We start from the raw sequence: 25,966 nt of genomic DNA, 5'->3' as shown, positions 1-25,966 counted from the left end.
CACTGCTATGGGATCCAGCAGCACTGGAGACATGCTGGGAAGACACAAATCTGGTCAAGCAGAGCCCCTGAAGGTGGCTGCCTCAGCTCCTTCTGAGGCATCTGAACCCTGTGGCCCTAGGCACAGGGCTGGCTCACCCCACACTTGGCCTTCACTTGTCTTGGGAAGTTCCACCTCTGGCTTACCTCCCTCCTCCACCTCCCAAGCCTCACTGATTCAGGAGCACATCTTTAGATCACCCCACACCCCCATCAGGGTACCCATTTTCAGAGAGGTCTAATGACGGGCCCAAGGCCTCATTGTCTTGCCATCTGTCTGCTGCATGCTTCACTCAAAACCCATGTGATAGACATCCACTTCCCCAGTAGGAGCACTGAGGATGGGTGCACCTCTGCACTGAGGCCCAGGCTGGCATGCAGGCAGCAAGGAGCATCCTGGCCAGGGCCACCTCACAGACTCCAGGCAGCATCAGGGAGCCTGGGCCAGGCTGAAGGAGGCACCAGAGAAGGACCCAGTACAGCACCTGTGTGGCATGCTGTGGTGGTCATGAAACGCACCCTAGGTCCCAGTGCATGTCACTATCCTGGGCCAAGCAGCCAGTCCTGCCACCAGAAAGCTGGCATTCCCCGGGGCAGAGACAGCATACGGAGAACTCAGTGGATTTCAGCTTATACTTGCTATGGAAAAGCATGTGAAGGAAAGGTGGAGAGACAGGCACCATGACACGTGCCTGCCATCTCAGCTACTAGGAGTGTAAGTTCAAGGCCAGCCTGGACAGCTCAGTGAGACCCTGTCTGAAAATTAAAAAAAAAAAAAAAAAAAAAAAAACGCTCAGTGGTAGAGCCTCTGCCAAAAAAAGGGCGGGACAGGGAGAGGTGACCAGGGCAGAAGGAGTGTCCACCAGAAGTGGGAAGTCAGGGAAACCTCTCTTGGAAGGGGACATCAGAACCAAACCTGAGGAATGGGAAGGCACAAGCAGGCTGAAGCCTCAGGGCATAAAGGAGAGCAGAAGGATGGGGAGACTTGAGAGCCATGCATGGGGCAAAACTCAAACACACGAGGAACTCGCAAGAGTCGAGAGCAAAAATTAACTCAATTTAAAAATGGGCCTAAGGTGACATTTTTCCAAAGAGGAGGAAGATGAGGATGAGGAATGGCACCCCAATATTTTTACTGGGCAAGCAGAAGCTCTGTCCCATGAGCCCTGTTTGACAAATAGGCCTAGAAACAGTGGCTCACCCCAGGCAGCAGGCACCCAGTACCTGGAACATAGACACTAAGACCATTTCCCATGACCAGCAACCAGCACAGCTCAGTTCTAGACACAGGGCAGCAAGGGCACAGACAAACCTGGGCCACACTGTCATAGCAGAGATGACAGGACCGTTCTAGGGCCCAGCAAGCCAGGGCCCCAGCCAGGACAACGTGCTCGCTGGCTGACCAGGACAGCTCCAATCCGTGAATGCACATACACACCTTAATGCTCATCAGGTACTTCTAGAGGACCACAGGGATCTGTGAACTAAAATGGAAAGAATCGAGCACCTGTCCTGATTTTTGTGGGTTGACCAGCAGCCAGCAAGAAGTAGTTCCTTTTCAGAAACACCTTCCAGCTAATAAGGAAGAAAGACAAGGAGAATGTCATGCCACCATGAGCAGGTTCCAGTGACTCCATGGTCCTGGCAGAGGGCAATGACTCACACTGTCCCCAGAAGAGGTGGCCCATCTCATACTGAGGAAGCACCCACACTTGTGAAGGGCTCTGGGTCATGTCAAAGTACAGGCCCACTGTAAGTCCAGGGACAGAGAAACATGGTGAAGAGCACAATCCAGGTGGGGCGAAACACGGGCATGATCTGGCTTCCTCCAGAGAAAAGCACAAGAACACACAGCCCAGGAGGGCCTGGTGGCAGCACAGGCAGCACAGGCCAGCTGCAACCTGGAGCTGAATCTGGGTCTCCACTGGAACAAACTGAGGGAGGGAGCCAGAGAGGGAGAGACAGGGAGGGAGGAAGCAGAGCTGAGCAGTCACCTGGAAGGGAGGAAGGAGGCACAGATGGGCCTTACACTGCCAGAACACCTTGACACAAGCTCTCCTGAACCCCAGGACACCATGCGATGAATCCCACGCCGCCAACACAGTCACACATCCTCCAGACCCACTGGCGCCACCCTGCCTGCACTGTCCTCAGAGTCAGCTGCACAGATGAGGTCACTGCCACTTCCTTCCTTCCTCACAAGCCACTTCAACACACAAAAAACAGCCCTTCCAAGACTCCTGTCACCACCCTCCAGACACCCAGGACACCATCCAGGGCCAGGCCCTCCATGTTTCTGGAAATAGCCAAAGAGTCTGCTTCTTGTGGATGAACGAGATGGTGCCAATTCTGGGAGAAGTGCTTCTCCCTCTGCAGTGGTGCACACATGGGTGCACCCATATGGACATAGACAGGGCTATCAGTGCTCCCAGGTGACAAAGTTGGTGGCGGGCAGGCAGAAGCTCTGTCCCATGAGCGAGCCTGGGGCAGTTCTGGATGCCAGGAAACCTGGAAGGCTCCTCAAGCTCAGATGGGCAGCTGGCCCCGGCCACAGAGTTGTGGGCCAAGAGCACCTTTCTAGAGAGGTTCTAGGCACTGCCCGCCTTGCTGTGCCTTTTGCTACCAGGAGAGACTCTGCTACAGGGGATGCTGACACAATGGCAGGCCACAGCATCTAGGTCTCAAGCTGTGCAGAGTCAGACTCACAGCAGGTTTCCCACAAAGGGAACCACTAGGGTCCTCAGAGGCCCCTGGCTATGCACATGCCTCTGCATGAGACAGGACTGGAGGACTCAGCATGGGACAGGGTGGGGGGTTAAGGTGGGAGCAGGTGTCTGGTGCCTGGCTAAAGAAGGGAGGATGAGACAGGGCAGATGTACAACCCACCTCCATCCCAGGAGAGGAGAAGGGATCAAGAAATGAGTAAACCCAGGAGGAGCCCCATTTTCCTTCCTTCCAGACCAGCTCAGAATGTACAAGCATCAGACCACAGTGCCAGGGACCACAGTGCCAGGGACCACAGTGCCAGGGACCAGGCTGGGGCAACTCGGGGAAGTGAAAGATGTGCCCACTCACTCCTTCTCCAGGGAGAAGAAAAACACAGAATGAATGAAAACCTGTGTCCAAGCCTGGCCCAGGAGGCGAGGTGGGCCCTGGGAACACTGTGTAAAGGGAGACTTGTGCCAGGCGCTGCACTCTGCATGGGACTCCCTTTCAGCCACGGCTGCTGCCAGAACCTGGCATGGCCTGTCCCATCATACACTGGACAGACTCTCAGGGTGTGGGAGGTGGAAGTGGCCAGAGTGGCATTACTGCTTGTCTGCTCTGCCCAAGCAGGTCTGTATCCCTCTCACCAGCATGGTGACCACAGGGAAGTGTCTGATCAGGAGGGGCAGGGCAAGGGGCAGTGCCAGTGGGGAGGTGCCATGGTCCCAAGCTGCTCTCGCACAGTATGCCTGCTACAGGCCGCAGCTCCTCTTACAATGTGGTCTCTTTGGTGCCCTGGGACACCAGTCATGCTTAACCTCTGTGGAGGGTTCCTGGCAGGGCCATTTCTACAACCCCTCCTCTCCTTCACAAGGATGCATGAAGAAGGCAGCCTCAGGAATCAACTGCCAAGGCCAGACCCAGGAGCCATGTGCACTAAGTCTAGCTACTGGAGCCTGCCCAGCTCCCCTGGACATGCTGGGGGGCTCCTCTAAACAAGTGGCTAGGCAGAACCTCCTACCAGATGTCCTGAGGTATAGGCAAGCTATGCACATGGGAAGGGCCCTTTTTGCATCTCTGGGGTGCCAGCCAGAACTGGGGAAAGGCATGTGAGGCCAAGGGCATCAGTGCCCATGTCCACGTAGTTCTCCATCCTCACTGAGCACTCATCCACTGGGCACCAGCCCCAGTGAAACCCTGGGACATAGAACCCAAGAACTAACTGGCCTTGCTTCCCAGGGGAAGGCCAGCACATGGAGCCCAGGAGAAAGAAGAGCTGTTACAGGCAAATACTACATTGGGAGGATACCCAGCATGTAGCTGGATGGGAATGAGAGGTAGGGATATGAATCTGAGTCCTTTCTTGGCAGCCTCTGGCCACCCAAGTAGAAGAGCAAAGAAGAAGGACTCTGGTACTGGCCAGAGACATAGGATATAGGTCAGAGGGACAAGCCACTACTGGGGAAGGGTAAGCCCTGGAACCTGTGAGGTACGTCTGATTGTTGCCAGGCTGGGGAAACCTGAAGACTGGCATGAACTCCAGGGCATAATAAGACGTCACACCAAAACCAGGAGTTCAGGAAGAGGCTGGGCTGCTCTAGAAACTGATGTCGGCACTTCCATCTCTTAGTCAAAGCGGGTTCAACACAACTGTCAAAATTGGCAATGCAGGGCGGAGCCCTGACTCCAACAGGCAGCAAGGAGACTGCCGCCCTGTGGACAGCTCAGAGCCAGGCGCCACTGAGCTGGCAGAGAGGAAAGGCAAGTCCTGACTCGCTCACACTCACAAAGGCTGCTTCTGGAGCCTCTCCCAGAGAAGCCTGGTTTGTGATGGTTACGTCCAGGTGCATTTATCTGGGGGCTACCTATGGCTTCAGGGCCTTCTCTGCACTGAACCAGGGTCAGTTGCAGTCACCAAGCTCCTTGAGCATCTTCTCTCCTTCCTCAGTCCCCTGTCTTCCATCACCAAGGAAGGGGCCATCCCATGGTCTCAGACACTGGCCTGTTAGTGTGCCTCCAGGTGGGTGGGGCCTCCAGAGAGCAGCGCTGCCCCTGCCCCTTAGGCCACCATTTAGGGACATGCACTGAGGTGCTAACCCTCAGGCTAGCAGGATTGGGAACCGATGGCCCTCTTCCTCCCTCCATTTCCCCAGTCCTTGCACCAGCTGTTCCCACAAGGTTCCCCACACACCCCACACACACCAGACGGCCATCAACACATGCGGACGGGGTCTGTGTCTCCAGGCTTCCCTGGCTCACCCTCCATGCAGCCAGGGCCATCTGCAAGGCCTCTCAATGGCTGCTAAAGCCCCTTCCCACTTCCCAAGGCACTGGTTCCTGCCTCTGGCTGCTGCTGGGAGTACTGGGCCTGGGTCTCACCCCCCAGGGGCTGCTTCTCTCTCTAAAAGGCAGCATCTGATGACCAGAGCTGCTCAACTTCAGTGTAAACCAAACCATTCATCCTTTCCTGTATGTTAGTACTTTCCAGTCCTAATTAAGAAAACTTTTCTTAATCTAAGGGTCAAGATCTCAAACAGTGCCATCCCTGCCCCCCAAATATGATGCAAACCATAATGTGAGCCATGGGTATAATTTTAAACTTTCAATGACCACATTTAAGAAATCAAAGAAGCTGGGTGTGGTGGTGCAAGCTGGTAATCCCAGCAGCTTGGGAAGCTAAGGCAGGAGGATCACAAGTTCAAAGCCAGCCTCAGCAACTCAGTGAGACCCTGTTTCAAAATTAAAAATAAAAAGGGCTGGGGATGTGGCTCAGTGATTAAGTTAGGTGCCCCAAGTTCAATCCCCAGTACCAAAAAAAAAAAAAAAAAAGGGGGGGGGGAAGGCAGCTGTAGCAGCAGCAAAAAAAAAAAAAAAAAGGTGAAATTGATTTTGATGTATTTTATTTAACACAAAGATCTAAAATATTACCCTCCTGACATGCAACCAATATGAAACAACACGAAGAGGACATCTTCCATTCCTCTTTTCTAGTCCAGTGTTTTCTACAGGACTTTGCCAGAGGACATACTGGATACTCCTGGCACTGCATTCCACTGGTTCAGCTCTTCTTTCTATGCTATGAGGCTTAAATTTAAAATCCAGAGTTTTAAAATACCGACAGATACCCAGCATGGCTCATCAAGGCTTGCGGTCAGCATCTCTCTCTCCCTCTCCTCTCTCTCTCTCTCAGTCTCATTGACATCTTTCACTTAATTCCTGTTTTCACAGAATCAGCCTCTGGCCTAACAAATCTCTCCTTGAGGCTTCCCCTCTTGTCTGGTTGGCCAAGCACCATCTCCCTCCTCTTCCCACCACACGGTTTGTCAAAGGCACGCTGAAGGCTCAAAACTGCTCTGGCCATCTGCATCTGGCAAGTCTTGCAATACTTGTGTTATCTTTCAGTGAAAGCCATTTTCTAAGTCTTTGTCCCACCAGTTACTCAGAAGTGTGCTTCTATAGTGACCTCTAAAATGAAACTACAGAAAGAAATTGAAGACCTCAGAAGATGGAAAGACTTCCCATGCTCATGGATAGGCAGAATTAATATGATTAAAATGGCTAGACTACCAAAACAGTATACAGATTCAATGAAATCCCCATCAAAATACCAATGACATTCTTCATAGATCTGGAAAAAGCACTCCTAAAATTCATTTGGAAGAATAACAAGAGGCCCAGAACAGCCAAAGCAATCTTGAGCAAGAACAACGATGAAGGAAGCATTACAATACTCTATCTCAAATTATACTACAGAGCTACTGTAGCAAAAACAGCATGGTACTAGAATCAAAATAGATATGAAGACCAATGGAACAGAAGGCACCAAGACAAACCCAAATACTTACAACATCTGATTCTTGATAAATGTGCCAAAATGCATGCTGGAGAAAAGACAACCTTCTTAACAAATGGAACTGGGAATACTGGATATCCCATTCAGAAGAATGAAATTAGATCCTATCTCCTACCTTGCATGGAAGTAAAATCAAAGTGATCAAAGACTTGGGAATTAGACCAGAAACCATGCAACTGTTAGAAGAAAACACAGGGTCAAATACTCTATCATATAGGTGCAGGCACTGACTTCCTCAACAAAACCCCTAAAGCTCAAAAAATAAAACCAAGAATCAATAAGCGGGAAGCCATCAAACTAAAAAGCTTCTGTACAACAAAGGAAACAATTAAGAGACTAAAGAGAGAGTCTACAGAATGAAAAAAAAAAATCTTTGCCAGCTACTCTTCTGACAGGGGATTAATATTCAGAATATATAAAGAACTCAAAAAACTTGATGCCAAAAAAACAAATAACCCAATTAATAAATGGGCCAAAGAAATAAGTAGAAACTTCTCAAATGGAAATAGAAATGACCAACAAATATATGAAAAATTGTTCAACTTCTCTAAAAATTTAGGGAAATGCAAATCAAAACCAAGATTTCATTTTAACAGTCACAAACAATAATAAATGCTGAAGAGGATGTGGGAAGAAAGGTACATTCATACTTTGCCGGAAGGAATGTGAATTAGTACATCCATTATGGAAAGCAGTATGGAGATTACTCAAAAATCTAGGAATGGGTCCACCATACAACCCAGCTATCCCACTCCTCAGTATTTATCCAGAAGAACTAAAATCAGCATAGTATAGTGACACAGCCACTTCAATATTTAGAGCAGCACAATTTACAGGAGCCAAATTATGGAATCAACCCAGAAGCCAACAACAGATGAATGGAACAAGAAACTGTGGTATATAAACACAGTGGAGTTGTACTCAGCCATAAAAAAAGGAAAAAAATACTGGCATTTGCTGGTAAATGAATGGAAATCGAGAGAATATTTTAGGAGAAATAAACCAGACTCAACTCAGAAAATCAAGAGCCAAATGTTCTCTTTCATATGTGGAAGCCAGAGTAAAATAAGGGAAAGAGGTGGTAGGGAGAAGAGTGGATATCTTAAAGATCTGAGAGAGATCATGGGAGTAGAGGAAGGAGGACAAGAAGAGAGGAAGCAAGGGAAAGGGTAGAAAGACGGCATGGAGTCAACAAGAGCTGGTTGCACACCTACATGAACGTACCAAAAAGAATTTCACCTGTATACATACGTATGTGTGTGTGCATACACATATATGAATAAAAAAACAATCAAACTTAAATAGATAAAGCTGTGAAGGGAAGATCAACAGGAGGAAAGGCCACGGGGGATGGGGGAGAGAAGAGGGAGGGGAAAGGAAAGGGGGGAATGGGAACTGAAATCAAATACCTTGCATGTATATTGTTTTGTCAAAATGAACCCAAATACTAGGTATAATTATAACGCTCTAAAAATTTTTAAAAATTAAAAGAAAGAAATGTGATTCCTTATGTCGAAGCCTAAGGAGTTACTACCTCTGTCAATTTCCAGTTTAATGCTGCTTTGGTCAGGAGGGAATACAGTTGAAGTAATTTCAAGACACTGAGACAAACTGAGGTCTAAGCCAGAATCTGCAAGTTTCTCAGAGTTTGTGAAGGGGCATATGGCCCACAGGTGGTATGCTCTCTGCTCCCTGAATCAGCCCAGATGTGTTCCTGGGCCACACACCTCATGCTGACTTTGGGCTAGAGCCAGATGAGCTGCAGGACAGAGCCCGCTCCCTGACATTACTGAAGGACTTTCCTGCAGCTCAGCCAGCATGGCTGCTGTGTCCTCCCCCAGGGCCCCAGGAAGAAGAGGAAGGGCACACCAAGACAACTTCCTTCAGGTGAATGGAAAGCTCCACCTGCCCCATCTGTCCAGGTCCCAAGGCTACTGGCACAGTGGGGCTGGAACTGAGGTACCCAAGAGCCAGTCAGAGAAGTCATGCAGGGTCTTTGTGCAGAAGTCAGGTAGGCAAATGGAAGTTCCAAGGCTGAGGACACGATTGAGCACAGGCCAGGTGAGCTAGTACAAGATGGGATATCCGAGAGAGGGCTAGCCAGGCTGCAGCACGGCTGGGCACATGGGGTGAGGCTGGAGGGAGATGGATCTGGACTTCATCCCACAGGCAACAGAGTCTGCCAGAGGGTCTGCTAAGTAGGAGGATGACATGTTCAGTCTCTTCTATGATGGCTTTGTGGAGGATTCAAGTCAATGACCAGGACACAGATCCCCTCTGCCTTAGGCACCTCTCCTAAGAGGAAGGGGCCACAAGGTGGGTCAGCCCAGGAAACCAACAGGCTTCTGGATTAGACCCTACAGCCAGGAGCTGGCCCAGGGCTTCAGGACACAGTGCAACCCTAGTTCTCTCTCACCAGGGACATGGCCAGGGTCCTTATCTTTTTTTTTTTTTTTTTTTTTTTTTTTTAAGAGAGAGAGAGAGAGAGAGAGAGAAAGAGGTTTGTTTGTTTATTTATTTATTTATTTATTTATTTATTTTTCGGCGGACACAGCATCTTTGTTTGCATGTGGTGCTGAGGATCGAACCCAGGGCCGCACGCATGCCAGGAGAGCGCACTACCACTTGAGCCACATCCCCAGCCCCCAGGGTCCTTATCTTAAAGGGTTTGATCATTGCTCTAGAGTCCTACAAATGTCATTTCAGGGAACATATTATTTTTTTTATCAGAAATGACATAAAATAGCAGTGCTAGGCTGGGGATAGAACTCAGTGGTAGAGCACTTGCCTAGCATGCAACATGCTCTGGGTTCAATTCCTAGCAGCACACACACATATACAAAGAAGACAGAAAGAAAAACTACCCACAGCAGTGCTCCCGTCCCATCAACTGCACCTGGCAAGTAACACCAACGCTCAGAAGGGCAAGGGCCCAGGACTTCCTACCCTTTCCATCCCTTGTCTGGGATGGGAGGACCTGGCTGTGAAGACAGAGTCAGCAGAGAGCACTGACAAGCCTGGGAACAGCTCTGGGTGCCTCTTGATCACACCCCTGGGCCACTGGCTAAAAACAAAGCCCCAGGAAAAAATGTAGAGACCGTGGCTGTGGGCAGGGCTACCTGACTCTGGAATCACCAGGCTGGGTGGGGCACTCCAGAGGTGGTTCCTCTGTCCCAAGAGGACCAAAGCACAGCACCACAGGAGCAGCCCTACACCACAATCCACTACACCCCACCACACCTGCAGGTACACAGAACACCTGAGCCCAGCACCCTCACTGCCTGCAGGGCCAGGAACATGGTGAAAGCTTACAAGGAACCCCTCCTCCCCTAAGCAAATGCAGCTTGTACTGCAATGGCTGCAGGCACAGTCGCTGCCTGCCAGCCAGGGACCACTATGCTCACATAGCAGAGGCAGTGAGGGAGACCCAGACCTGACACAATAACCCACGTCACAGCTCCGGATACACAGAACTCTGTGGCCTGATCTGTGGGACAGCCAAGGCGATGCCTTAGACCACTGTGTGCTAGCCTCAGTCCGTCCCATCCCATTTGCCTTGCTGTGCTGGCAGGGGCAGGGAGGACACTGGGCACAAAGAGGCAGATGTGAGATGGGCAGGTGCTGTCAGCAGACCTCCCTTACCAGCCCTTTGCTTGTGTGCCATTCCACCCACATGACTCCCAAATGTGGGCTGGACAACTGGACGGCCTGGAACATTGCCATGTGCACATGAGAGCTGTTCAACCCAGAGCATGGGAGGAGCCTACTGGAGGTGGGCAGCTATGGGCCCCACCCAGTGCAGCCAGACTGTCACCTCCTGCAATGCAAGCTGCACAATAGCCTGGACTAGACAGGCCTCCCCTCCAGTCTTCCTGGCGAGGACACAAGGATCTTACACCCCGTGACTGCTTACTGGCTGTAGGATACGGTAAGCTGTAGGACACAGCTTTAGCTCAAAGTTCAGAATAACTGTCCCTGGTAATGGGATGGTTTGCTTTTTTGCTTTCTGTTCTTTTTCTATGCTTCCTATTTCTGTGATGGACATGTAATGCCAAGTCCCACAAGACAAGACCTTGTCCTGTTCCGGTGTCATGTGCACAAGACTCGAGGCACACCCATTAGCATTCCACAAGTGCAATGGAGGGTCCTGAGTGTGTCCCCACAGCAGGCTGTGGGAAGAGAAGCGGGGGCACACAGGCTGGAGGGCAAGGAAGCAAGCATGGGGTGGAGGAGTGTCATTAGGCTGGCCTCTCCCGGTCCCTCTGACAGCAGCGCATGGACCACCAGGAAATGGCATGTCTACACAGACACAATGCAGACTCTCGAGGGAACCCACACCGCAAATCTGTCTTTCTAAGCTTCCAGAAAGGACCCAGTTCCACCCAAGACTGGTGGCATCTTTCCGGAAATTGCCCCTTCTTGTACTGACACAGTGGAAGGCCCTGGTGGCCTCTCTTGTGCACCTTCCCTTCTGTCCTAAACATCAACATGAAACACAACAACAGTAACAATGGCCACCTCACCTTCCTTCCTGGCCGCTGTGCTGGGAGCCCTGCAGGAATTGGCTTGCCCCACCCTCCGTAGGCAAAGGAAACAGCTTATTCCTGCGCCACAGGTAGAAAGCAGTCAGTGAAAAGGGGTGCTGTGGAGACTACCTGCCAGGGCCAGCAGCAGGACTCTGTCCTGACCACTACACCCTCACCAGCCAACCCACTGGACACCGTTGAAAGCACTCACCCAGATGAAGCCAGCGCACCAGGTATCCTGCTGCTGAGCCCACAGTGCCCGCCACTCTGGTGTACAGGGCCTGGCTTGATGGCACCAGCTCCTGTGTGTCCCTCCCTCGTTAGGACTGCTGGCCTGTGCTGAGTTCTCACTCACTGGTGAAGCCCATGGGGTCTGCTGGGAGGTGCAGCCAAGGAACACGGCAGGGTTCATCAGGCTGTGGGCAATGCAGACACATGCAAGAGATAAACAGCCCTACAGCAGCCTGACCACACAGCAGAGTGCAGAGTCGCCAGTGGGACTTCTCAACACCAGAGCAGGCTGCTTGGCCAGCACGGCCCCTTCCTCCTTCACCCACAGGACGCGGCAGCTTCTTGGCATCCCGCAGTGCTGCAGCAGATCAGTCCAGGCTGTGCAGAAAGCACAGTCCTTCAGATCTGGGCCTGGGGCACAGGAACTCTTCCTAAACAAGGAACCATCCCAGCTCCTCTCTCCAAGACATCTCCTTATCTCTCTGTGCCCTGACAAGGTGACACTTCCAGCCTGAAAGCCAGTGGATCTCAGTTCCCCAAGTCACAAATCTGTCAGGCCAAGCCCTGTGTGGTGGGCACTCAAAGAGGCCAGAGATGGCACCTGGCCCTAGGGCCCAATGATGGCACAAAACTGGATGCCTGTCTTGCCCACTGAATCCTCTCACTTGGACCCCTCAGCCCGCAGGCTGACCTAATGGGGAGACAGCCTGACCAGGCAGGGAGCAGCCTTGCCTGGGAGGCGTATTTGTTTTAGCAGCTTCTAGTTAATGAGTAGCTGGTACTGGGTAGTGACCACCAGCTCCTCCCATCTCCCAGAGGAACTGAAGGCAGCCCAAGGGCACTGAGAAAGCCAGAACCCACCTAAAGCCTCCGGCCCGGCAGCCCATCAGAGTGGGTCAGCAGCTGCCTGCTGAAGAGGACAGCTGCACCTGCTGCCAGCTGGAGCCAAGCCTCTGCCCACTGAGTCTCCCTCAGACACCCTGGTCCTCCCAAACAACTGCTCGACAGAGTCAAGGCATCAAGCTGAGCTGCCAGCCCCACCCAACAGGACCCGCCAGTGTCCCCACAGCCTCCCACCCTTCGAAGGCATGTGAATTGGATGCTATTTGCAGGCTGTGGCATGGTGGTGGCACTAGCCTTCATCATGGGAGGACAAGAACAAGGCAGGAGGAAAATCCCAAGGCAGCCTGCAGGCACACAAACTGACCAGGGGCAGAAGCAGTTCAGGAGCAAAGACAAGCACATGGCAGAGGATAAACACTTCTTCCTCACGCCCTCCAGCAACCCTGACAGAAACTGGCCAGGACAAAGGGTAGCATTGCTTCCCAAGGCAGACAGATGGCCGGCCCCTAAGGGAAGGGCCAAGCATCCAACATGGGCACGTGTCCCCATTCCAAAGTGAGGTGCCTCCTATCAGAGGGCACTGTGGACAGGAGGGCTCAGAGCAGACGTCCATTCATGGGCCTCACTGCCTTGCCCTGCACTGCTGGTCACAGACCTGACCTCAAAAAATGCTGAGGGAGGGAAGGAAGGAAGGAAGGCAGGAGAAGAGCAGAGGGAGGAAACTAAAGGCAGGGCAGGCACGTGTCACACCTGCTTAGAAATCAGGGAAGAAGAGGCGGTCAGGAGGCAGTCAGGGCTCCCAAAGGAGTTGGGAAGGGGCAAAGGGCCTGGCATGGACCATGAGGCTACATGTCCTTTGGGGAGCCATACTGACAGGACCAAGCAGGACAGAGGAAGCAGATCTGCCTGCAGAGGGCCTGAAAGCCCAGGCTGAAGGCAGCACAAAGTCACCACAGGGAGGCACAGGGTAGCACTGCTGTCAGCAGAATGCAGGACACTTCTGTGGGAAAGCCTCCAGCCAGACAAACAGAGTAGGGGCAGGGACAGGTATTGTCCAGGTGAAGGGAGTAAGCCAGCCTGCTGCAGGCAGGCAGAGGGATGGTCCTTCTAAAACACTCAACCAAAGAATAAGGCAAGCCCCCGGGAGAGGCGGCTGGGGCGAGCGCAGATGCACACTTGGCTCACCACAGTTGCCTTGGTGCTTCTGTGCCACTCCCACGGGTGCTGACACTTGAATATGCGGTGCAACTGTGTCCTGTGAGGGCACACAGGTGGAAGAGTGGCCCCAGGTAAGAAGGCCTGGCCACGGTGCTTGGGGCCACAGGGCGGCAGGTACTTAAGTCGGCCTCAGCAGCCCTTCAGCATCCACACAAGTACTGGGGTCAGATGCAACCTCCACTCAGGGACGGGACCAGGTAGTGAGAACCCAGATAGCCCCCTCATTCTGTGCCTGGCCATCTCCTTGAAGCAGGTCCTTTACAGAACTCCACTAGAAAGAGGTACCACCTCAGCAGTGCTCAAAGTAGCCACTCACACAACGGGCCGGCCCCCCAGCCCAGACTTCTGTAAGGGGTGAGGACCCAAGAGCCAAGACAGCTCCACAATTGCCCCAAAAGAGCAGGTGGCGCAGAGTCAAGGTGCTGTGATCATGACTTGTCTGCTCTCCAGAACCAGTGCTGCCTGTGTGGGACAGGCTCCAGGGGAGATGGAGCCATCAGCTCAGTGAGGATGGGTGAAAGCAGAGCAGGGGCCCACACCTGGCTGCACACTGCTCTTCACAGGGTGGAGAGGAAAGGCAGAGCTGCCCTAGGGGAGCACCCAGGCCTGAGTGCTGGCTGCCTAGGCCCATATCCCCCCAGGCAACTCCAGGCATATCAAAAGGCAGCCCTTGCATACTTCAGGGGTCTGGGATGATGTGTGCAGGGCTAAAGTCCAGCTGTCACTTTCACCCTCTGAGGGCCCACACTTCCAGTGTAAGCAGCCTTTCTGAAATAAGTAGATATCAAGGCAACGGCAGCAATGGACAGAAACGAGTTCTCCCCACCTCAGCTTAAGGGTACCTAAGACTGCCTCCTGACAGCCCAGCACAACACTCAACCCACCATGAGGACTCTCACACCCTCCAGACCCTGCTGGTAAGGTCCAACTCAGTCACTTCAAGGGAAGCCCACAAGCTGCCCACCTGGGCCCTGAACCCTACTCTCCACACTGTCATGCAGAGGAATCAGTCTGCCTGTACCCTTTCCTGACTCCTCACCTGCCCTGGAAGGCTGAGAACTGTCACTGGCACTCCAGGGGTGCTGGGATCTTAGGAACAGCTGGCCCAGCATCCCCACTTGTACCTCCACTGCCCCTGAGTGCCCTGTCAAGAAACAGGCTGTCCCCTTCCACTCCTGCCCCCAAATCTGGGTGCTCTGATTCCTTGACCAACAAAAAGCTGTGGAGGCGAGGCTCTCATCCTCCAGCGCACCCACTGTGGCTCTTTTGGTGGAGGCCCAGCACCAAGAGCCTGAGAGCGACAGTGCCCAAGCAGGGTCCAGGCCCACAGGGGACCCTGAGCAGTACCACGAGCACACGGTTTCCCTCACCATCCTCCACCCTGAGCTTGTGCAGAGCTCCACAAGGTACAAGACCACAAGAGAATCAACACGGTTGACCTGAATCCAGCTCTGAGAAAAACAATGCCATTCCTCTGCTCACTATTTGTATTCCAGAAAACAGTTACTCTTTACTTAAAAATTTTAATATTAACATATTCTGGGTTCTCATCCTTTCTAAACGAATTAGAGATTTTTTCAATTTAAATTTTTTTTTTTTTAGTTGTAAATAGACACAATACCTTGATTTTGTTTTAACTTGGTGCCGGAATCAAACCCAGTCCAGTGTCCTGTGTGTGCACAGCAATCACCCTATCAGTGAGCCACAACCCCATCCCTCACTGTTAATTCCTAAAACAGTGAGTACTGATCATAACTATCTACACAAGCCCTGTGACCTTTAGAGTGTGAAGAGTCCTGGAGCGGAGTTGGAGAGCCTACTCCAGCTGAGGGGACCCTCCGTGGGTAAGAGCCTTGCTCCACGGGGAGAGAGGGCTGGAGCAGACCCAAGTTCCATGGAGAGGCACTGGAGCAAGGTCCTCCAGGCCTGCCAGCCCCCACGGCTGGAGGCAGCACAGGAACAACCTGAGGGTGGGGGCTGGAGCCTGAGAGAAGAATCCTGAGTTAGGATGTTCCAAGGAGGCTGACGAGCAGGAGCCCACCCTCGCCCCAGTCAGGCCTCAGAGCCACGCCAACACTAGAGATCTACCTGGCCCCTGCCCCTGCGGCACACTGACCTGCAACCTCATGGAGCTGGCGTTTTACTTTTGGGAGTGGAACCCCTGAGCCAGCAAGTTGCGCTCCCTGAGCATTTGCCTAGCACGTGCAAGGCCTGGGTTCCATCCCTAACTCTGGAGAGAGAAAAAAAAGAGTGTAAAATTGTGCTTTCTGCCCAGACCCACCACTGCTTCAAAGACACAGCCAATGACAACAGGGCATGTGGGAGAACTCGCCGACCCTGGCTGTTCACAAGCCGAGCTGAGGCAGACCCACGGTGCTCTGCACACGTGCACAGAAACAGGGCCGGGAAACACATACTTCCTGTCAGCCCTTATACCTGGGAGATCTACCACCGGATTCACCAGCCTAATATGTAAACATCACTATTCCCTAAACAACACTATTTACACAGCAGTTAGTTTGTGTCAGGCATGACAAATCACCTAGAGATGACTAAGTACACAGGAGGGCCTGCATAGGTTCTATGAGAATAAACACCTTTATGTAAGGAACTCAGTCTTGAAAGGTTTGGTATTCCAGGGTCCTAGGACCAAGTCTCCCAGGGATACCAAGAGATGACTATACAAAATTGCAAGTTTATAATATTTCCCATTTAACATCATGGGGTCTTTGTTGGTTTATTATATTCCATATTATTTCATATTGCATCTTTTACGGGAAAGGGTCCAGGGATTGAACTCAGAGGCATCAACCACTAAGCCACATCCCCAGCCCTATTTTGTGTTTTATTTACAAAAAAATAAAATTTGCTTACTGCCTCACCTTGCTGAGGCTATCTTAGAATTCACAATCCTCCTGTCTCAGAGCCTCCATAGCCACTGGGATTACAAGCATGCGCCACTGCACCCAGCTCATATTGCATTTTTTAAAACCTGGTTACTATGTGAAACCTAGAGAGGAAAAAGGAAAATAAAGGTGGGGGCTGAGGGTCTCATGAAAATCAAAGGGAGATCAGTAGAGGAAAGGGATTAGGGATGGAGAAAAGGAGGGAGGGGGAGTGCTGGGGAGTGATACTGGCCAAATTCTATCATTGTTTTGTATGCATGTATAAATATATGACAATAAACCTCATCATTACATATGAATATAATGTACCAGTTAAAAACCATAGAAATATGACAGTACCAGAAGAAAAGTAAATAAATAAATAGAAGCCTAGGTACTGGCACCACTGATGCATCTGTGTCAATCCATAACTCTCCTAAGACAGTCGCGAGACATGAGCCCAACAGGACCTTGGCTGTCACCCAGAGCCATGTTTAGGCTCCCTGTTCTCTTGTCTACGGCCTAGCCCCACCTCTGCACGCCTGCCTCTCCACAGCCAGCAGGAAGTGCAGCAAGGCGCTGGCTCCACAGGAGCCAGTGTGAACGCAGTCCCCTGGCTCAATTAGGGACAACCCACTCATCAAAAATAGTAAAGACCACACTCAACTGTAAAATACAGAATATAAACAAGTCCCCAAGTTCACAGAGGCCTGGGGAGGTGGCAGACAGCCACCTCTCTCAATCTCATGGCATCCTCGGGGACCTCTCAGGACTTTCCCATCCCTACTTCCCTACCCCCAACAGCAGGGAGGCTCCCCTGGGCAGGCCCCTCAACTCTGTTTACCACAGCACAGGACACAGGGGCCACTCAGTTCAACCACACTGGCCACACAGTCTCCTATCTCCAATGCCACTTACTGCTTGTCACCTGGCACCCAGCTTATCACACATGGCCCCAAGACAGCAGACCATGGAGTGGGAAGACAGGTGGCTGGGAGAAGACCTAAAGCAGCTCTGTCAGCAACAGCAGCCTCTGTGGAGGAGGGGACCCGGCCAGAGCCACGCAGAGCCAGACCCCACAGGGACAAGCCAAGCGTGCTCCCACTACGCCTGAGCTAATTTTCACCCCTGGGCTCACTCCCAGAGCAGCTCCAGGCTCAGGCATCTGGCTCCTCAGGGCCACCTGGCACACACAGGCCTTTCCAGACTAGGGACCCAGCCTGGCAAGTAAGGAGCTGAATGTCACAGTGCAGATTCCCCAAGGGTTCCCAAGGCTGGTCCTTGTGCCAGGGTGGGGTGGGAAGTGAAGGGGTGCTATTGAAGGAACTAAGAAAAACCCCTGACCCTGAAAAGGCAACAAGAAGAGTACAGACTTCCTCTCCTGCCTCCAGATCTGCTGCCTCCCCTGCTCCACCTCTGTGGGTACTCCCGTCCTCCTGCCACACCAAAATGCTCAAGCTCACCCAAATTACCACCACCCAACCAGGCAGCTACAAGCTCAACCACAGCACACAAACACGTGATGTGGACTTAACTGTATCCCTGCTGCCCCCAGGGAATGTCCACCAAGGACCACAGGAACTACGGCTAAACCACGCAGCCAGGTAGATGTGCATTCTGACAGAACCCCGAAGAGAAGGAACCAGGAGAGAGGAACGTGTGCACAGCCAGGTCCAGGGCAGAGATGTAGGGCCCACACCCCTCTGGAGGGGCCGCAGACACACATGGCCCGGACGCCTTGCCAGCACCTCCTCCTTCTCTCCTGAAGCGTCCACATTCCATTTTGTTCAATTGTTTCTACTTCCGTGTTCCAGGCACTGTCCCACAGAACTGCAGTGAGCACTGCGGGTGTGCCCCGGCTACATAAATCCTGTGCAGAAAGAACAACAAACACGAGGCAGGCAAAGAATAGGAGGCACCTCTACCCAGACAGGCAAGAACAATGTGCACCACTTTCTCTCCTGGAGCAGCGGCAGGAGGCTGGGCACAGGGATCCCCCCAGGAAACAGGCCATCCCTCTGCAACTCCCCAGCATGCCCCCAGCAGCCAACCAGAAGCAGCAGAGGAGCAGACAAGGGCCTGGGTATGCTCACCATCCACAGGCTCTTCAGGTTGAACCCCACACATTACCACACAGTAGTATCTACACAAACACAGGAAGCGGGGTTTGAGTGTTTGTTTCCATGGCCACTGCATGGACAACACAGGAAATGCGGGGCATCCAACATCCACCTCCTGCACCTGATGACCATGGCAGAGACCACAGCCTCTCCTGTTTTTATAAAAGCTCCTCAGTTTTACAGGCAAGCACAACCTCATCTGTAGTCCTAAGCATAACGTTGCTAGCAAGATCTGGCAGGCAGTCCTGGGCATCATTGGCTTTCCTAGACCCTGGGAAGAAGCCTTGCCAAGCAGGTAGTGGGTAGAGTCCCTGTGAAGGGCAAACACCAGCCTCACAGGTGCCTGACATGCATGCACTGGTTCACGCTGCGACTGCCTACCAGCCCTGCACAACAAAGCCTTCCTGTGGCACCTCCAACAGGTTCACACCATGCCCATTTCCTAATGCTACAAGGACATTCGGTGTGGAGACTTCTAGGGGATGCTCCAAGCAGGACACAAGAGAGATGAAGTGTTGCTGAGGGTGTCCTGGAGCACACAGCAAGGGTGACCACTCTCCTCTTTAAAGGGAATCCAAAAACAACATCCTCTCAACAGAAACCTCTGCAAACCAAGCCCAAGAGCCCTATAGAAAGATGGGTTTCTGCAATCACAGCTTGCAGAGGACTGGCTGGCTGCTGGGCAGCCTGGCTGCATGGCCCTCTTCCAGCATGCTTCTACACGGCTATTCCTGCTTCCTGGACACAGCGCTCCTCGTGTCTCCTTGGAAAATCCTTATGCACCCTCCTCACTACCTCCGCCATGCTTCTGTTGCATGTCCTTGCCCTCCTCTGCCAGTCTGAGAACCTGAAAGCACTGATCTTGGAGCCCTTCAAAGGGCAGCCAGAGAGTTTGGGACCCAGGAGACCCCGGCTGAGGAAGAGGTCAGGCTCACTGCCACGAGGGGCTGAGTCACAACAGCATCAATCATGACTGCAGAGTGGACACAACCCAGAGGTCCATCCACGGGTGAATGGAGGAGCATAATGTGTGTGCCTCCACATAGCGATCTCATGTGGCAGCAAAAAGGACAAATCACTGGTATGCACAACACAGATGGTCTTTAAAAGTGGTACACAACACGACCAGTCAAAGCCAGACATCCTGATTCCTTCAGTGTGAAAGGCCTAAATCTTAAATACCCCGAGGCAACGTCACCTCCAGCAGGGAAGGCAACACAATGGACCAGAAGGTTCTCAGGGAGTGACAGCAATACTCTAAAATTAAACCAGGATGATGGTTACAAAAGCCTGTAATTTTCCTAAAAGTTATTTAATTGTACACTTAAAACAGCCAAACTTTGTGGCATGTAACTGATACCCCAGGAAGCCGCTGAAACAAAGCAAGACTCCAGCCAGTCCAGTCAGTGTCAGCAACCGGAAACAGCACCTGTGAGAGAAGCAGGGGAGAGCAGGCTGGCCACCTGCACACAGGTCTTCCTTCAGAGCACAGAGCTGCTGAAGGCAGCTCTAGACAGGCCGTGAGCCCTGGGGCCTCGCAGCAAATACCTGTCAGCTAAGTAAAAGTCACCACCTTCAACTGCACTCTGTCCGGAATGGCTGACACGAAGTTCCACCTCCTCTTGCCAGCACCAGAGAGCTCCAAAGGCACCTCACCACCCCACCTGCAGCCTGGAGAGCAGCAGAAGCGTGCCACTGTGTAGGCACCTGCTGTGCCACAAGAGTCAGGGGTGCCCCAGGAAGGCTCCCCTGAAGCCTGGAGCAGAGGGTGAGGGATCATGGCTAGGATGGCCTGATGGGAGGGCCAGTTAGCTCCCATCACCCAGGAAGGAGGAAGGTTTTCTTCCTCTGACTCCCAGGTGCTCAGGAGCCTCTGTATTGTGCTTTCCGTTAGATAAAATGTAAACTACACATGTACCTTCTGTTCACAAATGCCTGCTGCTACCAGCAAAGGAGACAGAGCATCCCCTAAGCACCAAATAGTGCAAGAAAGAGTTCCTCTCCCAGGCTTCAGTAGTTTCTCCTGGACAGTGCACTATCCCTGCAGCCCAGAACAGAGCTAAGGCTGACTACACAGGTGGCAACCCTTTTGATTTATAAATTACTCTTTGTAAGAAAGGAAAAGGAAGGAAGGAAGAGAGTTTGGACAGGGCTTCAACAGCCAGCTCAGGAGCAGCGCCAAGCAGAGGAAATGTACAGGAAGAGAGGCCCAGGGCCACACCTCACAATACTCCAGAAACGTCCTGGCCAGGTCCCGCCAAGTCCTAACGCGCCGAGTTCTGCCCTGGCTTCCCCAGCACATTTTCCTGCAGGGCCTCCCTTCCTGGGAGCAGCTGGAGCACAAGATAAGGCTGCTAGATGCTCAGCAGGCTGGGCGGGCCTCTCCTGGCAAAAGGGCAGATGTGGTTTTCACCTGCTCATCTGCAGACCACTCCTCTGGTTCTAACACCTGTGATACAGAAGGCAGTACGGCTATTCCCCTGAGTCCACACTTTGCAACCCAATGTGAACTCATCCAAAGAAACTCTTTCTTAAAACAAGAACCTTTTTAAAACATATGCAAACTGTACTCCAAAATACCTCTTTCACACTGAATAGTTTCAATTAAGAAAGTATCAAAAAATAGTAAAAAAAAAAAAAAATAGTTTCCCAGTTTTTCCAGACCAATGCCTAGTTAAAGGATGAATGGCAAATGAAATCCAGCATCAGCACACAAGCCTGCCTGACAGGCTTGTGTGCTCCTTCAATCATACTGACCCCTCGCTGGCTCTCATCCAGGGAGAAGCCTGATCAAGTGAGCAACAGACAGAAGTGGCAAGATCTGAGGTTTCTGAGGCTCCCTTGCTCTGCAGCTTGCATATCTTCCTATTTTCATAATGGATGTTCAGTAAATGTGTGAAATGAGCAGCAGGAGGAGGAATGGAGGAACACCTGGGCAATTCATCTGGGCTCCACCATCCTAGGACACCAACGTGAAAACTAATTCCCAAGGAAGAACCATACTTGACATGAAACACAACCACTTATAAAAGAGCTTCTTATTCCAGAGACTGTTAAAAAAAAAGTTTATGGTTCCCAACATCCCATATGCAATCCACTAAATTTAAAACACAAAAAGAAGATAGTCACAATGCCTTCTAAATCCCTCTTTTAAAATCTTCATTGCCCTGACGGAGCTGCATCCCTATTTTTATAGCCAGGCAGCAATAAATGTTCCTTCCCTTCCCAGGGGCCTTTCCAGCCTGCCTCTAGCACCTGGATAGCCCCATTCCAGAGCAGGAGATGAGTGCTCGGCTGTCCTTTATCGGAGGGCTACTTGTCACGAAGGTCTTGAGAAGAGTTACAAGAACCAGACCCTCAGAAACCTGACATGTCACAATGATGACAGCAAAGTATACAAAGCACAGCCATGGTCAGCCTAAAGGATGTCTGCTGGTGAGTCTCCAGCACAAAGCACCTGCTACCCACCAGCAGAGGCACATAAGGATCACACACTACAACAGGCAGCTTTCTCGTTGACCCATCTGATGGAATCGTCCTCCTGCCACCAAGCCCTGTGAATTCAACTACTCCAAAGGGACTTGCACACAGGCCAGGCTGCCTCTCATCCATAAATGCAGAAAGCAACTGGGCGATTCGAAATAGGGTGAACACAGCTGTGCGCCCTCCACTCGCAGAGCCCGTGGGCTGCACAGGCCTGCACAAGACCTCTCTCTGCACTGACAGCTTCCAGCCTTTGCCACATGCCAAACCCGCGCTGGCCTCAGTTTACCTTTTCACAACCCTGTACTGCAAGTTCCACAATTTCCTTATGACAAGCAGGTCTAGAGAGGTGTGCTGCTAGCGGGCAGCAGGGCTGGGGTGCGCGGCTGCCTCTCTCCGACCCCATGCCTTCCCGCGCCTGCTGCCCCGAGTCCTGCACCCCGACTCGGCCCCCGGTCTGCCCCTCAATGGACTATGAGCACGGAAGGGGAGGGCCGCCTCCATGGCCTTGGCCCTCCGTGGGCAGCCCGCACGCCCCTGCCCTCTCACCCAGGGCCGGGGGGACGCCGGCCGAGTGTCCAGCGAGCCTGGACCAGCTTCTGGGCTCCAGGGTCCAGGCCCTCGGGTAGCGACAGCCCCGTTCCCGGCGCGCCCCGCAGGAGAGAGCCGCCGCGGGAAGGGCCGCCGGAGCGCACGGAGGCGCCGCGCCCCTCGAGAGGACGCCGCGAGCCCTCGGGGCGGGACGACTGCCCAGGCCGCGCGCCCTGGCCCCGGCCCGCCGCGGATCCCGGCGCAGCCAGCGGACGCGGCCTCGGGGCAGCGGAGGACCCGCCCGGCGACCCGCCGTCCCCCGCCCGCCGCAGGCCGGCGCCCAGCCCGCCACTCACCCCATGAGCCAGTCCATGGCTGCGCGGGGCCCGCGCCTCGCTCGGCCTCAGCCCCGCCGGCGGCCGGAAGTAAACACTCGTCGCGCCCGCCTCCGCCGGAAGTGACGCGCGCGGCCTGCTGGGACGCGTAGTCCCGGCTGCCCCTGCGGCCGCGCTGGGACGCGGAGGACCGGGGCCATGGACCCCGACCCGAGCGCCGGGACCCTAGACCTCGGACCCTGAGAACCCCGGAGGCCAGACCCCGGAGCAGAGGCCCCCGGATCCCGAGGGCTCCAGACCCGGAGCCTGACCGCAGGCACCAAGCGCCCGGACCAGACACCGAACTCCGAGCGCCCGGACCCAGACCCGGAGCCTGAGCGCTCCAGATCCCGGACCCTGACCGCAGACCCTGAGAGCTCCAGACCCTGTGCTGGACCCTGAGAGCCCATAGCCCTGAGCACCATGGACAGAGAGCGGGAGCCCCGAATCCCCAGAGCCCTAGACCCTGAGCCTCTAGCGCCCCGGACACCAGACTCTTAGGCGACTGCCAGGCTTTTGCTGCCTTGCCTCTGGCCCCTACTATGCATCGATTTCCAGTGTGCCCCTGGCTGTCCCCTGGCTCTTGGCTGTCCCCTCTCAACCCAGATCCTCCTCTCCAGCACTGGGTCCCTTATATGCCCGGTCATCTGTCCCACCAGCTGCCTGTCCACCTTCAGTTCCCAGAACACACCCATCATTAAACCAAGCAGACTGAATTATTATTCCCATTATTCCCTGTCCACCCAGGTCCCAGGGCCTGGCCAGCATCAGAAGCTCAATGACTCCTATAAAGGACTGCAGTCCCCATTCTCCTCCCCCCTGGGAAGTGTTTCTAGGAGCACAGACCCAAACAGAGGGAGCTTGGCAGCCTCATCCAGGGGGATGTCCTGTGATGGGGTGACACAACCACTGGGCATCAAATGACAACTTCAGGCCAGCTGCCCACCATAATGTAAGTGACACATACTTGAAAGAATGCTCACTCTCCCTAAGGGCCACTGCCAGGTTGCTGAGAAGTGTCCACTCCTCCTTTACCACCTGAAATGAGTAGTGAGGGCAGGAAACCCATAGAATGCAGGTTATCTCAGGAAGTGAGAGAGCAAAATACATGCTGACCTCATTCTCCCAGCTGCCCATGTGACCATGGCTAAGATCTCCTCTGTCCCTGCCCCAGGACCACCTTCTTTTATCCAGCCACAGTGGGTGGCATCTTGACCTAACAGAGCAGCCCAGCCCTTCACTCCTGAGAAGTTTCATCCCTTGACAATTCTGCCTGCTTTGGGCTGCCTTGGTTTCCCTTAGCAGCTGCCCTGAACTGGTCATCCTAGGACACGCTAGTCTCTTTCAGTTACTAACTGGGAAACTTGGACAAGCTGTCTGATGTGCCTTGCCTCAGTTTCTTTTTCAATATAATGGGGATAATAATTCAGTCCTGCTTGGTTTAATGATGGGTGTGTTCTGGGAACTGCTTTCTTAGGCTGTGTATCTTGTGTGAACATCAGTGTGTGCTTGGACTAGGCTACCTGCTCTTGCTCCCAGGCTGCAAGTCTGTAAGACATGTTATTCTGCTGAACACTGCAGGCAGTGGTAGCACAAAACACTTAGGTATCTAACCAAGTTTGTTCACACTGGTATCACCACAAACACGTCAGTAATGCCTTATATAAGACATTATGACATGACTAGGCTCTAGGAATTCTTCAGCTCCATTATACTGCCCTCCCCCCAGTGCTGGGAGGGAACCCAGGGCCTCTTTCATGCTAGGCAAGTACTGTACACTGAGCTGCACCCCAGTCCTCCATTACAATCTTGGACAACCATTGAATATGCAGTCTATGGCTGAGCGAGGTGACCTTATGCAGTGCATGGCTATTACCAAACCAAAGGGATCATCCTGCATGAGGTCACTTGTGTAGGTGGAAGGTGGACAGTGGTGAGGTGTGGTGGGCATTGAGGGGCATGGCCCTCCTGCTTGTGCAGTGTGCCCAGGCTTGAGTTTGGCCATCTTTTCCTGAGGGATGGTGCACTGTGACAGTGGTCAGTACCCTACCTCCATTAGCAGTTTAGACCATGCATTATGTGGTAGTCCATGGTTTTATAGGTGGTCTGATTGAAAGCCCAGTGACCAAAACTTGAATCTCAGAGAACCCTAACTCATTTCTGAAGAGGTTGCTGCTTTGCTCCAAAACCATGGGTTCCTCCTTTCTCATTCATTAGAGTTGGCCATCATCTTCACGCGGCACCACTGAGTCTGTCCAGCCATAAGAGCCACAGGAGAGAACAGCTCACACAGCAGCCCCAGCTGAGTGTTTCAGTCTGGGGCACACTCAGAGCTCCTGTATTTCTGGGTGTCTTGCTAATTATTTACAAACAGCACACTCAACAGGCATTGCTTAAAAGTCATAAATTCCTGTCCAACTCCCGTATTCATTTCTTTCTCTCTTTTCTTCTGCCTTATCCATCTCTTTCTCTTCCCCTCCGACATCCTCCTCATCTTCCTTGGTAATGGCATGCTAAGCCACCAATTCATGTAGTCAGGGTAGCCAAGGAGATGTAAATGGATGTTGTTGGATGAGTTCCAGGAAATACTTTTTATCCTTCTTCTCAAGCCCCAACTGTGGCTCAGTCTCATGCTTCCTGTCAAGAATAGGAAGATGATGGCTGGAGCTCTTGCAGCCATCATAGAGCACAAGACAGGTAACAAAAGCAGAGCAGAAAAATAGGAAGAACTTGAGGTCCCCCTGAAATTCTGGAATTTCCCACAGCAATTCTGAACTTCATACCCACACTTACTTTAATTGAAAAAAAAACTGGTCAAATCACTGTTCTTTCCAATTTCTGTCACTCAGAGTTAAAGGCAATTGTCTAATTGATACACCCATAAAAATGCTTGTTTTTTTCTTTATGGTAAGATGCTCAAGGTGCAAAAACTCATCCTTCTCTTTGGAGGTGTCTTCATATTCCCAGACCACTGGAGCCCTCCAAAGTCACCTGGGTGGCAAGTTCCTAAATATTCATGGGTATATCTCCTTAGCAAGCATGTGTGCTATTTTAGCATCTCCTAGGTTCTCTGTTCCAGGGCCTGTAGCAGGACATCTACATAGTGGAGAGAGTGACACCTGAGCATGCTCAGAGGATCAGGAGCACCAAGCTGTGCC

At 52.5% G+C, this 25,966-nt stretch overlaps 1 protein-coding gene across 2 annotated transcripts in view; it reads right to left on the bottom strand.

The window, feature by feature from the left end:
* The window catches only part of Mob2 (MOB kinase activator 2), a 61,754-nt gene extending 38,894 nt beyond the window's left edge, over positions 1-22,860 (bottom strand). The window contains exon 1 of one of the 2 annotated variants that reach the window (XM_076847805.2): positions 22,791-22,860. In XM_076847805.2, the coding sequence (XP_076703920.1) occupies positions 22,791-22,807 (17 nt within the window). In that variant the 5' untranslated portion in view covers positions 22,808-22,860. The remainder of the gene's footprint in view (positions 1-22,790) is intronic. The other variant, XM_076847803.2, reaches the window with a different exon arrangement.
* Positions 22,861-25,966: the final 3,106 nt, after the last annotated feature.

Source organism: Callospermophilus lateralis, chromosome 2, assembly GCF_048772815.1.
Source record: "Callospermophilus lateralis isolate mCalLat2 chromosome 2, mCalLat2.hap1, whole genome shotgun sequence".
Lineage (NCBI taxonomy): Eukaryota > Metazoa > Chordata > Mammalia > Rodentia > Sciuridae > Callospermophilus > Callospermophilus lateralis.
This window is presented reverse-complemented; position numbering and strand designations above follow the sequence as displayed.